The sequence below is a fragment of the Miniopterus natalensis genome, chromosome 14, assembly GCF_054644295.1.
Source record: "Miniopterus natalensis isolate mMinNat1 chromosome 14, mMinNat1.hap1, whole genome shotgun sequence".
NCBI classification, from domain to species: Eukaryota; Metazoa; Chordata; class Mammalia; order Chiroptera; family Miniopteridae; genus Miniopterus; species Miniopterus natalensis.
Window position 1 is genome coordinate 52,062,695 of NC_142094.1, and position 21,588 is coordinate 52,084,282.

The 21,588-nt window shown below is 51.9% G+C and overlaps 1 protein-coding gene across 1 annotated transcript in view; it reads right to left on the reverse strand.

Annotated features, from left to right (window-relative positions):
• Window positions 1–21,588, reverse strand: part of HSPA12A (heat shock protein family A (Hsp70) member 12A) — a 107,440-nt gene that overhangs the window by 7,913 nt on the left and 77,939 nt on the right. The window contains exons 3-8 of the mRNA XM_016212181.2: window positions 17,776–17,861; window positions 17,438–17,565; window positions 14,069–14,255; window positions 12,683–12,787; window positions 9,603–9,719; window positions 2,406–2,577 (exon numbers count right to left, since the gene is read on the reverse strand). Of these exons, the coding sequence (XP_016067667.1) occupies window positions 2,406–2,577; window positions 9,603–9,719; window positions 12,683–12,787; window positions 14,069–14,255; window positions 17,438–17,565; window positions 17,776–17,861 (795 nt within the window). The remainder of the gene's footprint in view (window positions 1–2,405; window positions 2,578–9,602; window positions 9,720–12,682; window positions 12,788–14,068; window positions 14,256–17,437; window positions 17,566–17,775; window positions 17,862–21,588) is intronic.

Below are 21,588 nucleotides of genomic sequence, written 5' to 3' on the forward strand. Positions count from 1 at the left end.
AGAGGCCGTCCCTGGATTAGAGAGTTCCTGCAGGCCTGGGACAGACCCCCAAACTCGGGGCTTCTCTCCTGTTCCCAGCACCAGCTCCAGACGAATTTCTACTGCAGATCTTGTACGGAGTGAGCTTTTGGTTTCCTAAAACAACCTCGATGACTAATGAAATGGCATCCATAAAAAACAGCCAAGCGAAGCTAACAAGACATGTTCTCAGCTCTCAAAAAATTATTCCATTTTTCAGGCAAATTAAGCCCATTTTGTGAAAAATGTGTCCTTGACTGAGCTCATTAAATACTCCTGGGCTAAAAAAATACCGACGGCAAACCCTGCGGTGCTGGGGAGGAGTGCTAGCTCTGTTCCCCTCCAAGGTGTCCACCGGCATCCACCCAGAAGGAGCCTCAAGGCAGGGGACAGCCTTGGGGAGGGTGCCTCAGGGCATCAATGCCATCCTGGGTAATCCTGATTAAATGCTCTGCCAGGCCCCCCAGACAGCACCTTTCCTTCTGGGAGAGAGGTTCTAACTGCAATCCGAGGCTGCGACAGAACCCTGCCTCCTGCCCCTGGGGGTGCTGGCCAATAATTTGAGGATTTGCAAAACCCTAAAGACCCTCTGAGCACTTAAGACAACAGCAAAGTCCCCCAGGCACAGGACACAGGCACAGAGCAGTGTTGGGGGAGACAATGGGGAAGGAAAGGAAACCAAGGCAAGCTTATGAACAGTTTTCCCCTCAGGTGGGTGTTATAATTAGGAAGTGGTGGGAAGAGCTGCACTAGAACTAGCTAATTCTCATGAATTTTTTTTTTATGGACAACTAAGGAAGAACTAGCACGTGAGAGGAAAAGCCCAGTCATTCCTTTTATTTTTTCAATTAAAATAACAAAGGTGGAAATTTAAAGAAAGATGTCATCCCGAGTATTTAAAGCAATGCAGTTGGTTTGGTTAGCAGTGAGGCTAACCTGGGCATGTGCTGAGGCCACGCACTGCTAGAAAAAAGCAAAGTCAAGCCCTGGGATTTAAAGGGAAGCCTGTTTCCATACATCCTGGGTCAATCAGATCTGAAGTGATAAGTCAGGGCCCTAACAGCCTGAGGCAGCAGCTCGGTGACAAGTGAACTTTGTGCCACTGTCTTGTGGCCAAGGTTCACAGATCCCCCAGTCCTGGGTGACAATGGGTGACAATGCAGGGCAACGGCCTCTGGGGCAGAGGAACCCTGTGAAGAGGAGCTGGGGAAGCCTGAAGGAGATGGCCTGCTAGGGTGAGCCTGGGTCCTGGGTCCTCGGGTGTGCCTCGGGGGGTGGGGACCACGGAAACTCAGGAACAAGGCTGTAGGGGAAACAGCCTGAGACCTTCCTGGCTGACCCATCCCTCTCCTCCTGGGCCTGGCCTTCCAGGGTGGGTGATGGGTGGGTCGAGGCCCTCACCTGGCGACAGAGCTCAGAGCTGTGCTCCACCCGCCACCGCACTCTGATTAGCTTCCAAACTCACAGTGGTGGCTTTGCCCCTGACCTAAGGTGTCTGCAAACTCTGTGGCCCTGAACAGAGACCCACAGAGCCCTGGATACCAGGAAAAACAGCTCTGGGGACCGGCTTGCACACAGGTAAAAATGAAAAAGTTCTGCCTGGCCGGTGTGGCTCAGCAGTTGAGCATCAACCTAGGATCCAGGAGATCTTGGTTCGATTTCCGGTCAGGGTCCATGCCCGGATTGCAGGCTCGATCCCCAGTAGGGGGTGTGCAGGAGGCAGGGGATCCATGACTCTCTCATCATTGATGTTTCTCTCTCTCTCCCTCTCTCTGAAATCAATAAAGATTTTTTTTTTTTTTAAATGAAAAAGTCCCTTAAGATTCCCCGTGAGTTCCTGAGTCTGCTTAGGCAGGTGACCTTTCCACAGCTAAATGAGCTTCAGCCGGGTCAGGAAAAGTCAGCTCTTTTTGCTTGTAGTTTAAACTCTCGCCAGGTTTATGACTAAGACACACAATGAGCTCATCACACACGAAGCGGCTCCAATGAGTGAGTCAGAGATAAATCAACAGTCTTAATGGAGGGATTAATAAAAGGCAAATGGGATTAGATTAAGAATCAGTTAACAGACAAGAAAGACTAAGAGCTTAGTAAACTGCAAGGCCAAGGACTGCTCTCAGGCCCCCCTCAAGTTTTTGGAGAGAAGTGCCCTCCCCCCTCCCGAGGCACGTGGGTGGGCGATGAACCAGGGTACCTGCTTCCAAGTGTACTGGGGCCCCCTAGAGGAGCCAGGTTGGGGGGCTGAGCACAGAGGTGCTTGACAGCAACCTCTCTGGCAGCATCTCGGACTCTTCATTACAGCACCAAGTGCATTATAATAGAGGCCCAGAGACATGCAGGGGTGGGAGGGGAGAGAGCAGGGAGGGGGAGAGAGAGAGCAGAGGTACCCTGTGCAAACCCAGCTCCTACTGTGTCTCTGGAGCTGTACCCATTGACCGCGGCCTTGCTGCTCAGCTCGATCATCTGGTGCAGCCGCAGCTTCCGGCAGTAGATGGAGGCCGCTTCTGGCTCCAGGGCAATGATGAGCTGCTCCGAGTTCTCGGGCGAGGCCAGGCCTGCCTGGAAGACAGAAGCAGAGGCTGGGACCTAGGCTCCCTGGGTGGGACGGCTCCAGGAACACCCATACCTGGGGCTGACATCCCCAAGGAAGGGATACTCGTGCTTTGCTGGTTTGAGAAATTCCCTCCATAGGCCTCTGCAGAGCTTAACATTGGGGGTGATCGGGTGCTCGGCTCCAAGCCAGGCACCCAAACACCACACAGTGGCCAAAGAAAACGTCTGAGCATCCTTGGGAAATGCCAGACTCTCTGGGCCATGGGGCCTCTTGCATCTGGGGCTTACTTAGCCCAGAACTGAGAGGCATGAGGGGGGGAGGTCCCAGAATTTAAAACTGAAAACCATTACAGGAGGGAAGGCAGATGGTCTGTTTTGGGTTATAATAGACCCAACAGTCTGACTGAGTCAGCGCAAGCTTGTCTTTGGTGCCTAGAAAACGAATGGCCCATTGCCTGGCTTGGGGCCCAGCACCCGATCACCCCCAATTTTAAGCTCAGCTGGGCAATCAAGCAATTTTGCTCTATGGGAGTCTGACCAGGAGGGCTCTGGGGCTCCAGGAGAAAGCCTGTCCCGGAATCCTGCAGTCTCCCTCTCCTGGAGTATGGGTGGGAAGGCAGCTGGCAGCTCTTATTCAAAGCTCTTATCCCTTTAATAGCAGGAATGCTCTGCTGTGACACCTGGCTTGTTCCAGCCCATGCCTTCAGACCTTACTAGGGCCAGCCCAGGAGGCTCTGGAACCACCCTTCTGAGGGTACTCAGAGAAAGGAGCCTGGTGTGGCCCCTACCAGGTCCCACCCACCTCTCGAGGCTTTGAACTTGAGTGCTAGGCCTCGCTGGCTTATTGAAGCTGTTCAAGCCCACGGGGTTTCCTTGGCTGCAGCACCATGGAAATAGTTCCCGTCTCCAGTGTTTGTCATCTTTGGTCCGTTTCCTAGGGAACCTCAGGATGCCATTCTGGTGCTGCACCCACCTGGTAAAAGGCCCCCAGCTCTACACTGAGCTCATGAGGTTCAGTGGCCTCATCCTGGAGGCCAGGAAGGGAGGTCTGCCTAATGTCACACGTGCACAGTGACCTCTCACCAGGAGCCGCCTGCAGTCACAGGTGGAAGGGGTTTAGGAGGTGCAATTACTGGGCGGGGTAGGGGGAGGCCAGGTTATAATGCAAGAAAAGCAAAGGACCTTCAGGACCTCCATCCACCCACTTCACTTTATGCAGGAGGAAACCAAGGCTCGGAGAGGCAGGGGGACCAACTGTCCCACGTTTCCTGGGACATGGGCCTTTCAGTCTCTTAAGCTACAAGGTATCCCACCCTAAAGTGGCAGAGCTGCCCAGGCCCAGATCCCGCGCCTCGCCGACCAGCTCTCAGTTCTTAGCTCTCCTGGTCTGAGTGACTCCAGTTACTGAGGCGGGGCCCAGACCATCAGAAGGACTTGGACAAAACTCCCCGGTGTGCCGATGCTCCCCTCTCACCTGGCTTTATTCCAGGATAGCACCCGATGACGCACTGACTATACCACACCCAAAATGAAACAATGAGTTATGGCTTCTTGAGATACCATCAGCGGGCAGGTGCCTGAATAGCTCCACTTTGCCAACACTGCACGCCTCCCAGCAGGTGGTAAAGCCCCTTCAGGAAGGCTGACTTTGCAAAACCAGATGGAACCTACCCACAGAAAACCTGCCTCCTTGTTGCCTTGTACCCGTGGGAAGTACATGCCCGAGGTACATGGTGTGTGACGGAGACGACCCCCCCCCCCGTGAGTCTGCTCCCACATCCTGAACACGGCGAAGACCCACAGGACCCAAACACCTGGAACAGCACGGCTGTACCCTATAGGGGAGGCCTTCCGTCTGTCCCTCCCCAGCTGGCTGCCTCGGCTCCGCAGCAAAAGCTTTGACCCATTTCCACATGGGGTTCCCAAGGTCGCAAAGAGCAGATGCAGAGGGGGAATGGAGGTGAAGGGACTCCAAACCGGAGGGCAGGACAAGGCCAGGTGAGAGAGGGGCCGGGCAGCACCTGGAGACCCAGGGCAGTAACCACACTCCGTTGTTTGAACCAGCCCATTATGTTCCCGGGGACAGTAAGGGGCTGTGCCCCCACCAGCAGCTCCCTCGGTGGCCACAGTGCAAAGCCGAGGGACAGGCAAGAGGAAGCAGCTGGCCCTGGGCAGACTCCATCCCCCCGGGACGGGTCCCAGGGCTGCCTGTGGATCCGGGAAGAGGAAATACGAGGGAATCCGCCGGACTCGGACACCCAGCTCTTTATCTCTGGGCAGGGGGGTGGCGGCGGAAGTGGGAGCTTTGTTTCTACATAAACACTTGCTGTCTTCTCAGCAGAAGCCCTGCAGCCCGGCAGCTGTCAGGAGACCTGCGGCCTATCACCTGGGACCCGGCCAGGGTCACCCGAAGCAGAAGAGCGCTCCCTCTGCTATTGCTCATCCTGCCTCTGGAGCTGGGACCTCACGGCTGCTGTGCTGATGGGAGCTCCCCCTCAACCGGGGCCCGTGGGGACATGCCTGGCCTCTCCTGCAAGAGGGGATGTTTTCTAAGGGCAGCAGACAAGTCCTTTTGCCCCACAGCACACAGCAAGGGCTCAGAGGGGAGCTGCTAAATGAATGAATTGAGCATCCCGCCGGCCAGAATCAAGTTCTGCAGTTTCCTGGTGCTCATCTCCCCAAAACTGAACAAGAGCAAGCATTCCACCGGGGGACATGACCCGGGGACTCTGCAAATAAAGTTTCTGAACCAAGAGCATGCAACCCCATTCAACTCCCCCACGAATCTGGGGCAGCAGGAGCACCATCCAAGCAGCTTTCTCAAGCGCTGCTTCCTGGTCACAAGCTCCAGGGGGGAGGAGCCACAGGCGGGTGGCTCCAGGGAGGCCAGGGACATGGGCGTCCACATCGACTACACTGCCCCTCCGCCCTGCAGCCAGCTGGAAAAAGCAGCAGGGACTGTGTTTACAGCTGAGAAAAATGACCAGCCGGCTGAGTGCTCCGCTGGCCTGGTGTCAAGCTGCAAGGGGCCACAGCTGCACCGGCTCTGAGTGTCATGGGGTGGTTGCTTTTTGGTTTTCCCCCTGATCTGGTCATTTGTCACTGCAATTTGTTCAGAAAGGGAGGCAAATGCAAGCTGCAACTCCAGGTTAGATGAAATCATCATATGTAGGGAAACATTTATTTAACAGGTTTCTGGGACCTACTCGAGTTACACATTTTAGGGAAAATGCCTCTAGAAATAAACTGGACTGTTTCTTGTCCATGAAGCTGTCAAAACTCAGTGGAACGACCTGCCATTCTAGGTCTCTTTTGAAGACCTCAGAGGAGGGACCAGCTGTTCTTTTTTTTTAAACCTTACCCAGCGACGTGTTTTTTTCTATTGATTTTAAAGAGAAAGGAAGGGAAGCATCAATGTGATGAAGAGAAACATCGACTGGTTGCCTCCTGTATGTGTCCTGACCAGGGACTGAGCCTGCAACCTTTTGGTGTACAGGACAGGTGTCCCAACCAACAGAGCCACCCGGCCAGGGCGGGATCAGCTATTCCTTCTGCTACCATCTTTTCGCTGAATGCTCTTCAAGGGTCCAAAGGTTCCCCAGAGGCTGTGAATTATAAAAGATAGAGATTGAACCTACTTCTTCAACAAGCACTTACACTGGCGGGGATTTCGCAGTTTCACAGATGAAACTGGTTTGTAAAGTGCTCTGTAGCCTCACTGGCAGTGAACCCCAGAGCTCTGAGCCAAGCCCCAGAACAGTCCACTCCAGGCCTCTTCTGCCATGGGAGTTGCTGCCCAGGGCCTCATTTCTTCATCCCTCACCAGGCCGGTGGGAGAAGCAGCTCAGATCCCGAAGGACTGTGCCATGAACTTGGGTTCGGGGAAACTCCGACAGGCCTGGAAGGAGGGGCTCCGTTTTTCCATGCAAGCAGGTCGGATGTGACCAGTTTCTCAGCTGACCTGACCGTCCTACCGCCTCCTTCCGGCTCTTCCCCCTGAAGCCAGACTGATGGGTAGCACTTTGGGTGGAAGGCTTGATGGGCACTCTTGGATCTCAGAAGCTGGCTGGGCCAAGAACTGAATCTCTGTATTTGAGATCTCCAGAGAAACCGAACCACTAGAATGTACACATGTCTAGAAAGAGATTTATGATAAGGAATTGGCTCACATGATCATGGAGACTGACAAGTTCGGAGATCTGCAGTCCTTGCTGGCAGGGTCAAGACCCATGAAGAGCAGATGTTCCAGTTCAAGTCCAAAGGCAAAAAACCAAAACAACCCCTCCCCCCAAACCCCCAAGCCCTAATGTCCCAGTTTGAAGGCCAGCATGCAGGAGGAATTCCATCTTATTCTAGGGAGGTTCTACTCATGCCATCAACTGATGGGATGAGGCCCACCCACCTTAGGGAAAGCAATCTGCTTTATTCAGGCAACTGATTTAAATGCTAATCTCATCCCAAAACAGCCTAACAGCAACACTCAGGATGTTTGACCAAATATCTGGGTACCCCGTCGCTCAGTCAAGTTTACACATAAAATTAACCATCACAGGTACACACCTTCCTTATTCTATATAATAAATGAGGTGCAGTGAGGAGGGAGAGTTAGAGAGATGCTAATTTTGGCCACAGAACCGCAAGCTTAATTTCCATTTTACCATTGGGACCGCAAAACACCTGTGCCCCTGACACGCCCTCTGCCCCTCCCAGAAGTGTAAACAGCTAGTTGAGAACAGGGCCAGTCTCAGTCACACAGGCCCTGAATCTAGTGCCTATCTCAGTCCTGGCACACGGAACACTCCCAGCACAGGTATATTTAATGAATAAATGAATGAGTGGATTGAATGGTCCCTGGCATCTTACAAATCCATTCAGAGACTGTAAACTGAACACAAGTATCAAATCAAAATTACAAAGGGTCAAAAATTAAGCTGCACAGCCCCAGCCGGATGGCTCAATTGGTTTCAGCGCCATCCCGTACACCAAGGTTGCGGGTTCAATACCTGGTTGGGGTACGTATGGGAGGCAGCTGAGCTATGCTTTATGTATCAATGTTTCTCTCTCTCCCCCTTCCTCTCTAAAATCAATAAAAAACATTCTCAGGCAAGGATTTAAAAAAAATTAAACTGCACAATCACGGCACCAGACAAAAGCTACCCAGCATTAAGACAGCCCTGTTTGCAGAGCGTCTCCAGGCTTCAGAAAGCAAATTCCTACGTCCATAAATGCTGGTCACATCTGCACTGCTCAGGACCTGCTGGCCTTCTACTCTCTGAGGTACCATTTTGATCCTTTCAAACCCCAGAGGATGCCCTCCCTCCGCCTGGTTTCCTTCCTCCTCAGCTGCCCCAGGGTTAAGAGGCCTCTCCCCTCCCCTCCCTGTCCCCAGCCCCCACCTCGCTCTTTCAGAGACCCTGTCCTTGGAAGAGCCCACAGCCGGCCTGAGCTCTAACAGCCCTGACAAATCTACCGGTCACTGCACTTCTCTTTTTCAGGCTAAAAATAAGAACTGACCCTTTTCTGGGTCACACATTTGTTGCTGGAGTCTTCCTGTGGGCTGGAAAGTGAGTCAAAGCCATGAAGCTTGAGTATCCTTCCTGGGAAACGCTCAGACACGGGCTGTGTCTTCTGAGACAGTCGTTCCTGGGGTCCTGTCTTTGGACACGGCCTGGGGCCACGACCACGGAACAGTCAGGTTGCCCGGCTTCTGTGGACAGCTGAGGCCCATCTGTGCTGCTTTCTTTTTAAAGAACTAGCTTCTTTTTGGAACTTCCACCCTCTTCCTTCATCCCTATGAAAACAAATCTATTTTTGGCAGATACATAGACTGAGCCAGATTCTCACGCTGAATGGAGGAAGGGGAGAGCAGAGGAGACGGCCTGCGGCAGGCGAGGGAAGGAAGGGACTGGCAGGGAGGGGACTCGGCCCTTCCTTGAACGCTACCTGCCGCCTGGAGCAGAGCCCTGAGTGTCGAGTACAATTCATGACACCCAGGTGCCCACTTCACTGTGCTCAGGGTGCACTCGGTGGGTGCTTTGAAAGGAAAAGGTTCATCCGTGTGGACACAAATTCAATGTCAGAGGTATGTCCCCTGGTGGTAGGCAAGAGGACACCTATTACCTTGGTGAATTTCCCAGCCTGGCTCGGGTAGATGGCTGTGAAAACTGACTTTCGGGACACAGAGAGCTGATCCAAGCCCCAGGGGCGCTTTCATGGGCCCTGGGGATTCAGTAAGTACACAGGAGCCAGCTCTGTTCTGGGACCAGAACAGCAGGTCAGTGCAACCAGCCTTTCTTGCCAAGGAGGCAGACCCTCATGGGAGCCCTGTGGTGGCACAGTTGTTTGCAAACAGTGTGAGGGCTGGAGGCTGTGAGAGTCTGTGGCACCAGCGGGGCCCCCAGGCACCCATGAGGAATGGGCTGGCCACCGGCCCGGAATGCTCTGTGCTGACTAGCATGCTCCTTAGCCAGGCCCCTGCCCTCATCCAGGTGTCTGCCACCAGGCAGGTGTGACAGCCTCACCCCTCTGGGGCGACAGTGTGTGCTCCTGTGTTCACAGATGAGAAGGGCAGAGGAAAATCGATTCCCTTCATTTCCTGGCAGCACGTGTACAGCCTTCGCCTCAGCACCGAGCTGATCTGCCTGGTCCATACCATGAGCTTTGTCTCCATTCCTTTCTCATTCCAACATTCTTGTTTTCCAAGCCTTTTACTTGAAATCCTCAATCCATTCACCCACAGTGAAATGTCTCTGCACCTCATTTTAAAATCTTAGCCCCAGGGACCCCACAGCGACAACAGAACCTAGAAATGTACAGTCAGAAAGAACATGGAACCCAGCCCCTCTCCTGCCAGTCTGAGCCCGTTCCTCCCCAGGACGAAGCTGAGCAATGGGGAGGCTCCTGGGTCCCTGCCTGCGGGAGACCCTGGCTGCCTCCCAAGGAAGCCTGTGCAAGCTGGGGGACACCCGAGTGGGGTGACAGTCACCACCGTGGGCATCCTGGGCCCCGTCCGCTCCCACTCCCGCACTCACCTGGTAGGCGGCTTGTCTCATGAACTGCTTGGCGGGCTGTTTCCAGATGGCAGGCACAGTGATGACCCATCTGACATCAGAGTTCTCGAACTCTGAACCCGCCTGGTCACTCAGCTCCTACAGACAAGGAGAGTGCAGCAGGTCAAGCCGATGGAGCTGGTCCTCCTGCGGCCTCGTTGAGAATCTGGGCTTCCTGGCTATGAACTAACTTCCTCAGCCTCAGAGCCCACCAGTGCCGGGGGGCAAGGGTCTGTTTTCTGACTATGCAACAAGCAGGCAGCTCCCAGCTCCTTCCCTCACTGAATGTGACGGCAGATCAGAGGCCTCTGGCCACTTCCTCGCCACGTGATTTAGGGCAAGTGACAACCCTCAGGCCTCAGTTTCCTTAGTATGATGCAGATAATAATTCCTAGCTCATATGGTTGTTAGAGGGATTGATGATTTCCTCGGAGCTACATTTACCGAGTTTACTCTGTGTCAACCTTGTTAAGTTCTACTTCATCTCCATTAATCCATCCAAGAATGCTGTTAGGAAGGAATCAAAACTGTGCCCCTTTCCTATAGATGGCAAACTAAGACCTCAATATATTGTCTTTTTTATGATTACACAGCTAGAAAGGGGCAGAGTCAAAATTTGGACTTAGCCCCAGGTCTGTCTTGACTAAACTGTGACACATGGTCTGGTATCTGGAACAGTGTCTGGTGGCAGTTGTCAGAGCTGTCACCGGTGTCCACCTCACCCCAAGCCCAGCACATCAGGGTATTTTTCCTGGCAGGACAGGAAGGATACAAATGACATGACCTAAACCAGAACCACACTGCCCTTGACTTTGGGTCAAGGTTAAACCATGTAGATAAATGGAATGGGCAGAAGCCTCAGAGGTTTCCACCAGGCCCACGTAGACAAAATATGTCTTTAGTATTGTTCTATTGTTCTGACTCAATATTTCCATCTGTAAAATGGGGAGACTAAAACTAACTCACAGCATTAGCAACAAAATTAAAACACACATGGCACGCCTGGCCCAGAGGAGACCCCTGATAAATGCTGGTTCCTTCCTTCCCCTCCCCTCCTGTGGCCACAGTCACCAGACAAATCTGAAATCAAACTGAAACACATATTAATGTACCACAGTCGGTTCTGGGGACAGGGCTCAGATCAGCAGGCTGGTGATTTTTTTTTTTCTGGTGGGTGTCACTTTTTCCCTATTGTTTCAAATTGTTATCTTGGGACTGACCCACTCTCTCACTGAACTAACTTCCTCTTTGACCAGTAAGCTTTTTTGTTTTTCATTTTTAATTGTGAAAAAATATATATGACAAAATTTGTTATTTTAAAGTGTACAGTTTGGTAGTGTTAAGTATAGTCAGCAAACTTTTTTTAAAAAACATCTCTGCTTTGGGCCAACATGAAACAGCCAGTTTTGGGGTTTTGTTTCTGTTTTATTTTTATTTTTTAATCACGTGCTATTATTTCCTTGCAGGTCTGCACTGGGCTTTAAAAGCAAGTGAGCATGTGACATGTGTTGGGAAGGATTCTGAGAACACCTATCACCATCCAGACTATTTTAAACTAAGCAAGAAGAGGCTCAGAACCGGAATGATGGGCTTCCTGGCTGATGGAAAGTTGCTTAGATACGCTGAACAGCTTGGCGAGAAAGGAACCTGACTTTAACTGAATGTCTCATTTGTCAGGTGCTTCCGCTTGCTCTCCTTCATGAACGAGGCAACGTCACACATGGGATTTCTGAGATCTTCTGCTTCAGCTTATCCTGGCCCAAAGTGCGACAGTCCCTCTGAATCCACCTGTCCCTCAAATGCCAGCCAGCCCTCTTGCGAAGGCTGAGCTCCTATAAATCTCGAAGAGCTTTCTTCATGGAATTTTGTCACATGCTCCCACTGGGAGAAGGTGCCAGCCAGCTCCCCGAGCCGGAGGCTGAGCTGCCCAGTTCACGACCGCCACCCCCGGGCCCTGCTTGACCTTTTGCCCCCCCTTCTGAGACAGGCTGCTCCTTCCTTTCCTCTTGGCCAACCTGAAACTCGGCCCAGGGTCACGGACTTTATCAAGTCCTAAATTTTCCCTGAGTCCCCATGGCTCCTCCTCTTAATCGCCACCACCACCACCCAGTACTCTGCCTCCCTCTGCTCCTTCCACTTGCTCAGACTTGCCACCTGTGGTCAGGCAGAGAGGCCCCCACTCTGTGCCAGACCCCGAAGAGGCCCCCGCGGAGGCGCTTCATGTCTATTATTTCATTCACTATCTAATGACCCACACGGGTCAGAAATGTGGGTATTGGAGACACTGAGCACCTCGCCCAAGGTCACATGGGTGCTACATGTGTCTCCTGCCTCTCTTTTCTTTTTTTTTAACTGAGGTATAATTTGCATACCATAAAAATTCACCTTCTTTAAGCATACAACTCAGTGGGTTTTAGTACATTCACAAGGTTTGTGCAAACATCACCACTATCTAATTTTATCACCACCCTTTAGCAGTCACTCTTCATTCACACTCTCCCCAGTCCCTGGCAACCATTAATCTACTTTTTGTCTCCATGCAGTTGTCTGTTCTGGACATTTGATATAAATGGGATCATTCAATAGGTGGCCTTTTGTGTCTGGCTTCTTTCCTGTAGAATAATGATCTCAAGGTGCATCCATGCTGTGTCTGTGTCAGTACTTCATTCCTTTTCATGGCTGAGTAATATTCCACTGTATGGATAGATTCCATTTAGTTACCCATTCATCCCCTGAAGGACATGTGGGCTGTTTCTGCCTTTTAGTTACTATGACTAGTGCTGCCACGAACATTCATGGACGAGTACTTGCACAAATGAGTGTTCTCATTTCTCTTGGGCATACACCTAGGAGTGGAATTGCTGGGTCACATGATAACTCTGTTTAAGCTTCTTAGGACCTTCCAGACTGGTTTCCTAGCAGCTGCACCATTTTCCATTCCCCCTGCGGTTGGGAGGGTGCACCCTGCTTTCTGAATGCAAAGCCCACACTCTCTTCCTCCAGGCACCCCTAGGTGGCAGGTGCACCACCACCACCACCGCAGGCACTGCCATGTGTCCCACCTTCAGCGCCTGCTCCTTAAAGTACTGCAGGGCATAAGCGAAGATTTCTAGGGCTTTGATTTTCTTGCCGTTGGCTGCTGTCAGGTCTGTATCCAGGGTGAGGTCCTGGCAGGAAGAGAGGAATGAAATGGTAAGAAGACAAAGGAGAGCTGGGCCTTCTAGCTTTGGGAACAGCTCCATGTGGTTCTGGGGAAGCTGGTGAGCATATCTGTGTTTCCCAATGTTTGAAAGGCAGGCCAGGATGGCGTGTCCCCCAGAACAGGCCTGGAGGCATTGTCCTTGTACTGCGTGGGAGGCCGTGGCTGTTCCCCTCAGCCCTTCCCCCACTTCCCCCTCCTTCCCTCCCCCCTGTTTTTCTCTCTTTCTCCTGGATCCTCTGGGAGTGAGGTTTCAGGGCATCGACAGAGCCCAGGAAGAGAGGAAGGCAGGAGGTCCCACTGCTGGTGTCATTTACATACTATTTCCACTCTCAGGCCCACATGGTCACCCTTGGGAGCCCCTCAGACAGAGGCCTACATAATCATACCAACTCACTAACATGCATGACGCTGCACAGACCTAAGCTCTCATTCCCCAATGAGCTGCCAACCTAGTCACCAAAATAGAAGTGCTCCTATTTTAAGGCTTTTGCTGCCTGATCCAATACGAGCCCAGCATCACTGCCTCCCTTCCTCCGCCGAAAGCCTAAGCAGATGCTGAGTGCCGTCCTTGTGTGCAGGATGCTCTGCGAGATGCTGCATGGACTGAGGTCACTAAAAAATAACGAGAAATGTCCTCACAGAGTGGGGATGGGCAGAGAAAGCCCCTGTGCTTCTGGAACCAACAGGCTCATTACTACCAAGGAACAAAAATCAGTGGGGCCTCAGACTGATCCTGGCTGGATAATTAGGTGTTGCCTTTGGAGTATGAAGGAGCATCGAGCTGCTAAATCAGCCTCCTGAAGCCTGTCAGTCATCCTGACCCATCGGCACAAGCTCCCTCCTCCCGGCCTGTCCCTCCAAATGCTCCTGACCTCAAGTCCCTCCTTCAGAATTCCCTAATATCCCAATAATCCAGCAGCTAAAGGGGGACTTCCTGGCATGGGATCCCCAGCCCCCTGGGCCTATGCTCCTGCCAGTATCCACTCTCACTGGTCAGTTTCCAAGGCAAACAAGTTGTTAAATATTCTGAACATCTCCCTGCTCACATGTACATCAGAAAGTGTGTGTATTCCACAAAAAAGCTGGGTGCTCCAGGTAATTTCTAAAATCCAGGTAAATGGACATGCATTTCTGCCTGGGAGAAACCCAAAGTTCCCCGGAATTAGAAGAACCCCACACTCACAAGACAAGAGGAACCCTGGCTCTCCAACGCAGAGGACTTGGGGACAGGGAGGGGCTCGCTTACCCCAGTGGTGTGCAGCTTCATCTTGAATTTCTCCAGGTACAGCCACTGCTTGGCCTCGTTGGGATCCAGGTCATGGTAAAAGTCCCTGGCAGCGTACCCGAAGCTGTGGAACTTCCTCTCGGGAGTCAGCAAGATAGTGGTCGGGGTCTTCTGATTTGACACCCCAGGGTCACCTCCTTCCCACCGCCTGTCGCCAAGGAAAGACAGGGGTGATGGCACCTTCTTTCGAAATGCCAGGGAAATGCCTCAGGGTCAGAGAAAGCAGAGGTGCCAGCTGGTGGGGAGCAGGGGGAAGGATGCAGGGCTCAGGAGAGATTTGGAGGGGTGACAGACAAGTGGACCTTGAAGGAGGAAAGGACAGGGCAAGCTGCTCAGAGGTGGGCAGGCAGGGGTGTGAGTGTGCAGGTTAGAGAACTAGCATGTCAACGAGAAGAGTGACTATAAATGGGAAGCATGAAAAGCAAGTTTGGGAAGGTGGCGGGAACCAGGCAGAAGAGAGGCAGAGGAGTTAGAGATCTAATCAGTGAGTAATGGGGAGCCACTGAAGTTTTTAGAGCAGGGGCATGGCAGAATCACAGCTACTGTTGACCAGAGCAAGTCAGATGAAACGGAGGGAGACTGGAACCTAGGAGGCTGAGGAGGCAGTTCAGGTCTCATCTGGGAGCAGAGGCGAGAGAGTCCGAACAAGGGTAGAAAGCCAACGAAGGGAGAGGGGAGATGGAGAGGGGGCGGATCATCCAGAGGGAGAGCCGAGCCAAATGGACACAGTGGTGAGTAGGAGCCAAGACCTCCCGGAGGTTTCAAGCTTGGGCACCTAGAGAAGGTGCCCTTTACAGAAACCAGGATCCATGGACAGGGAGGCTGCAGGGGACGTGGGGAGCTCTGGCGGAACGTGCTGGCATTGAACTCCTCGGGAGGGGGGCTGGAGATGCAAGCCTGGGAGTTCCCGGGGGCCGGAAACAGACCTGGGTGTCTCCTTACAGGGCGACAGCCACAGTGACAAGGTAGGATGAGGGCACTGATGGGAACAGTGAGGAGGGAAGGGACCAGATCCTGCAGGGCTGTGTGCTGAAGTGAAGCCAGGAGAGGGACGAGGTGGGGACAGACAGACAGGCAGGCAGGTGCTACCGGACTACACCTGGAACTCACGGGAGGGGTGACGGATGGGCAGGGCCAGCTGAGCCCGAGATGCTTCCTCCCTCTCTCGCATAGAAAGGGGGAGAGAGGGCGGGTGAGTGGAGAGGGCAGGTGACTCGATGCCTCTCCCTCCTCTGGGGTCATGCAAAGAAGCTACAGCTGCCGAGAGGCCAGGATGCTCTCTCCTCTACCAGGCCCTGGCCCCGCAGCTGGCTCCCGTCCTGCCGTTAGCCATGACCCCTACGAGCGGTCTCGGTGGAGACAGGGTATGGAGGAGAATCGTACCTCTCCCTGGCCCACCCGGGGAGGTGGCCGGCTCCTGGCTGGGTCACACCTGCTGCCAACACAGCATCATTAAGCCGCAGTCCAGACAGACAGCCAGCTCCACCTGGATTTGCCGCCCAGAGGGGTCTGGAATCGTCCCGGGCTAGTGTCCCAGTCAAGCTCCATCAGGGCGCAGGCTCCACCAGGGAGCTAAGTCCCCGTGGTGACCCCACTGAGACACAGGGCTGATTGCCAACCCGGGCAGACACTGGGCACCGGGGCCAGGGGAGCACTCCACACACCACCTTTCCCAAACGGGCCTTCCACTGCCGCCAACACTGATATTACGTCAGTAATGACCACCTGAGCTTTCCCTTCAATTCTGTATTCCTTCGTTACTACTTAAGTACAAAAAATTAAACTCTCTCATTCATAACTTTGTCATATGTTCTGACTGAAGTAAAATTCCTTCCAAAATTGCTACAGTAACTAAGATAACATCTCTGAGGCCCTCAATGCTGCCAATGTTTGTGAGGGTTCCTCCCAAGCAAGTTCAGAGTTATTTCTGCTCTTTTTTCCGCCCAATTTTCTTTGCATGACTATCTCTTGGAAATAGCATTTCTTAAGACAACTACGGAGACACTGATAAACACTGATTCTAGCTTTTAACAGAGAGTTCTTCACTCAGGCTTTCCATCTCGGAGATGGCAAAGCCAAGAGACCCTCCACAGCCCCTGTCTAGCTAGTCAGAGGCAGAATCCTGGCTCAATCCGGCTGAACCCAAGGGCTGTGCTGTCCCCGGGTCTTTACTACAGCCGGCCTTTCACAATTTCCTGATGAGATGACACCACAGGTCTCTGGAGCCTCTTAATGTGGGGGCCTCGGTCAAGTCACATCTGGTTTTCCAGGGGAAAGGCGGGGCCTTAACCAAGATTGTGTGGGGATTACTTTTATTACAACTTGTGTTTTCAACAGCACTTTAAAAAAATGCCTAAAATCTTACTCTGGGAGCAGTAACTAAATTCCACAATTACCAGTTAAAGGAATTGCCAATCACAATGTATCCTCGGAGCCATCCCTGGATTTGGAAAACCAAGAGAGAAATCCCTGGCTCCCAAAGCTTTGAGGGCCGAAGACTCTGCGGGGAGCCATGGCCAGGCCGGGGGAGCGGTGCTGGTGCTGGACCGACCAGAATCTTCACAGATAGTCAGTCAGGTGTGGGCAGGGTGGGCCCGAGGGCGTGCTGGGCTGCTGTGTGCATGGGGGTGGGGGCAGGGAGTGTCCTGAGCACAAAGCGTGCCCAGGAGATCCCCAGGCCACTCCAGGGTGACCCTGGAGGTTCACTTGGCTGAAATTCACCCCACTCTGCTTTTTCTCAGGCATGGTGCTTCCTGCTCTGGTCACTGTGATCCCATGACACTCTGCTCTGGTCACTGTCCCATGACACTCTGCTCTGGTCACTGTCCCATGACACTCCGCTTGGAAGAACTGGCACCTTCCCCACTTACATTTACTCAGTGCTGAGCACCTGACAGGAAACCTCACTTCATTTGAACGCACACCCTGTGAGGCAGGTATGGTCATTGTCCTCATTTCACAGATAAGAAAACTGAGGTTCAGAAGGTTTAGCAATTGCCTATGGTCACAGAGGAAGTGTCCACCACAGACGGCCTGTGAGCGGGCGCCTCTCCCCCAGCTGCAAGCTGGAATCACCCGCCACAGGTTTCAAACAGACCATCCACGCCCTTCCCCAGACCAGCTAAGTCAGAATTAAACCAGCGCTTTCACGGACCACGAACCCGGAGCCTGGAAGTGGCCTATACCAAAGTGGCAGTGAGTTCGGGCCGAGCTGGGCCGGATTCAGGGCCCGCCTGCTAACCGATCCCTCTCCCCGCCAGGGCCCTCCCCAGGCCTCCCAGGTGCGGGGGCTGGCACCAGCTCGGGCCCCTGCCCGCCCGCAGCACTCGCCTCATCACGTGGATGCACTCCGGCTCCTTGGCGAAGCTGTAGGCGTAGCCGCTGGACGTGGTCCCAAAGTCGACGGCCACCACCACGAGAAACGTCTGCTGCTCCGAGACGTTCGAGTCGGTGTCGTTCTGCAGGCACAGCAAGCAAGCTATGGGCCACGTGTCCCCGAAGCCACCAGCCACCCTGGGCCCAGAGTGGGAAGGGGGTTCGCACGGCTGGCACCAGGACCGTCTCATCTCCACCCGTGAACATGAGGGGCTGCTCAGCAGCCTCAAGAGAACAGACCCAAAAAGCCAAGGTAATCAGCACACACTCCCACACATATGCGCATTTCTTACCACGATGTGGGAAGGGGACAGAGGCGTGATCCCTGTGTCCCCAAGACTCCGGGCCGGAGATGAATATGTAGACGTGGGGGCCGTTTCTGGAAAAAGAAAGATAAAGTATGCTCCTTAGAGGTGGGGGGGGGAGGGGCAGGGAACAGGAACAAGGCTGCGTGGCTTTGCTCCTAAGGGCACAGTTGCCCCTGAAAAGCCGGCTAACGTGGTGGGCCAGGCTGACCCCAGCCACACAGGTCAGGTATCAGGGCCCCTTTACATTTATTTAGTATTTAAAACTTGACCGAATGAGGCATTCCTTTTCTCCCAGGGACCAGGGGTGAGCAACCAAGGAGAAGTCACACTGTCCCTGGTCAGTGCTGGAGGCTCCACACTGCAGTCCCTGCCTGCTGCCCAGGACTGGCAGGGCCCACACAGCAGCAGGTCTTGAACTGTGGGCTTCCCACTGCAGGGACGATGCCAGACCCCGGGCACCTGCACATGCCAGGCACCATCCGGGGTACTCTGCAAATACTGCTCCATTCAGTACATAGCCTAGTACCTGGGAGGGGGAAAAAAATGGTAATTTGCTAAAACAAACTTGTGGTCAAGGAGCCCAGAGGGTGTGAGGTGTCTGAGAAAGGCCTGTCTGCTTCTAGAGGAGACCAGGAGTGGCTCCCTCTGCCCCTGCGGTCAAGCACCTGGGTTAATCCCACACCCCCACTGATTCTTTTTTCCTGCCTGATGCGAACTCAAACATCATGACAGTGGATGCCGAGCAGGCCAAGGGAGTGAAACGAATCATGTGAGAACGAATGTGAAGCTTCCAGTCTGCGCAGCCACCTCCCCTCCCTGCAGGCGTATGGTCCTCTCCCTGTGAGGCTCAATTCCAGCCTCGGGAAGAAAGGTGCAGAAGCAAAACATCAGCTTGCTGGGCAAAGGACTTAAACAGACACTCCTCCAAAGAATACACACAAATGGTCGAGAAGCATGTGAAAAGAGGTTTAACATCAGTGGTCATTAGAAAAGTGCAAATCAAAACTGCAATGAGATACTAGGACGGCTATAATAAAAAAGGAATAGAAACAAGTGTTGGCAAGGATGTGCACAAACAGGAACCCTTGTATATATCTGATGCGAATGCAAAATGGCACAGCCACTGGGGAAGAGTTTGGTGGTTCCTCGAAAAGTCAAATATAGAATCACCATATGACCCAGCAATTCCACTCCCAAGTACCTACCCAAAATAACTGAAAATGAGAATTCAAACAGATACAATAAACAAAAAGTAGAAACAACCCAGTGTCCATCAATAGATGAATGGGAACAAAATGCGGTATATCCATACAATGGAATATTACTCAGCTATGAAAAGTAATGAAATTCTCATGCACGTCATAACATGGATGTATCTAATACACATTATGCTAAGTGGAATAAGCTAGACACAAAAGGACAAATAGTAATTTGTATAATTCCACTTACATGAAATATCTAGAATAGGCAAATCCTTAGAGACAGAAAGTAGAATAGAGGTTACCAGGGGCTGTGGGGAGGGAGAAATAGGGGGTGCAGAGTTTCTGTTTCGGGTGATGAAAAATTCTGGAAATAGATAGTGGTGATAGTTACACAATACTGACTATAATTAATTCCACGGATTTATACACTTAAAAATGGTTAAAATGGCAAATTTTACATTATATATGTAATATACATTTTTTACTTTACCACATAAATATTTATTTTAAAAACTCAACTTGCACATCTGAGAGGGGAAGCAACTTTCAATTCCTATTAGCACCTATAGCTCAGTACTTTTGAAAGGAGAAGGGAGATATAAGCCAGGTTACTGGCCCAGCCTGCTAAACTCCACCCTCCTTGCTAATCTCCTAGCACAGGGGCATCCACTTCTATAAAATCAGGGGGGATTCAGCCTCTCCACTAGGGGGCCCAGCCACATGGTCCTTTCCACCTGTTGGCGACAAGTCTGCCCTGCCCATGGCCCTTCGGGCAGCCAGCAGAGAGAGAGATGCCATCCTGCACTGGGAGCCACCCTCTCTCCACCTGCTACCTGGAAGACCTAGGGCCATGTGTCCACATTTGCACAGAAGGTCTTGGAAGAAACCAAATGTCTAATTACCCAGAAAATCTGGTGTTGGCAATTAGCAAACAAGCCATTATCGGCAGACTAACCGTCCCCCCCGCTGTCTGCTTGGTTCTAATTATGCCATCACTCAGCCCTCCTCAGAGCATGGCCCACTGACTTGCAGAATAGCATGTGTTGGGCCACACATGCCTCGGGCCCCCAGAGGATTCCAGGGTATGTGAGGGCAAGAGCCAAGGATCTTTTGGGTTCTCCCTGGGCTTCCCTCCCCTTCTGTCTCCGTTCACTATGAGATAAATCACTTGGCTTGCTGATCACTCAACCAGGCCTAGAGGCAATTAAACTTCAGGGACTCCTTCCATCAGAAATTAAAATGCAGCTATGCTGTGTGATGACTTAAAACTGATCCACAAAGGAGGTACGGAGCAACATTTTTATAGATAGATGAATATCATGCACACCCGCATCTACAGCTCTATATATCCCAAATCAAAGATAGCCCACCACTCAGTGAGCATCAATCCAGCACAAAGCCTATAGAGACAACCTTGTCCTCAAGCTAATATTTCTTTAACTATGTAGGATGTCAAAGCCATGTTCAGAAATTCCTGGGGGAAATAATACGAAAAAGCCCACTGTAGCCCCTGAGGGGTAGGGAAAGTTTCTGGTGTGCTAATAGCCCCGACCAAGCTTGAGAGCTTCCATTTAGTAAGTGCGCGGTTAGGAAAAAAGACAATGGGGTCACTGGAATATTATCTATTGATATAAGAATATCTGGCAGATCTATGCTCACAGACAACAAGAGAGAGCTGATCTATGAGATGTCCATATGTACAAAGTACATGCTGTGTGTCCTGGCGACCGATATGCAGAGGCCATTATCCACCGTAAGAAATTCCGTCATTAGCTGCAGCCATTTATGCTTCTCCGTAAAGCCACTACAATAACATCTGCCCCATGACTGCCCCCACAGATGTGATGTTCCAGTTCAGTACACACGGGGTGACTTTGGCACATCGGCAAGAGGAGAGGTAGGCAAAGCTAAAAGTCCGGCAGGAGTGGAGATTTTTAGAGCGCAGGCTTGGAGGAGAGAAAGGAAGCTGATGAGAAGAAACTGAGCCCCATCTGTGGAAGCAGGGAGAGGAGGCTGGTAAATGAGAGATTAAGGAAAAATGCTTTACCGGGGAGTGTAGTCAAGGGCAAAGCAGAAAATCTGGGCATTTAAAGGAATACCTACTCCACTATTCCAACTAGGTTAAGCAGACACTCAAAGCACCTCACCTTCCAAGCACTAAGTTACCCTGAAATGCAGGAGCATAGAGGGATTTGATGACGTCACATAAAAAAAATCGGAAAAACACTGACCATTTCAAGAATGCAAACTATGAGGCACACAGCCACGGTTAAAGGGAGAAGGAAGGGACCCTGTAGCTTTCTGATCAACCAAGAGAAAATCATTGTCAGGTCTCCTTTGTTATTAATTTTGGTTAATTTAACATCACTTCTGACTTGTATATTTACTGTGCAATCTCTTTTAGTTTAGTGTATATAAAATCAGTTGATTTGAAGGTCTCTAAATTCACCCTTACCCCGGGACCCAACCCCGAACACTCCTTTTAAAAAAAAAAAAATTGCAGCAAAGGAGGTATATAAATATTTTTTGCAGCAGAGGATATAAATAAGTAAAAATATGACTCAACCAAGTCTCCTGCATGGGATTTTTTTTAGAA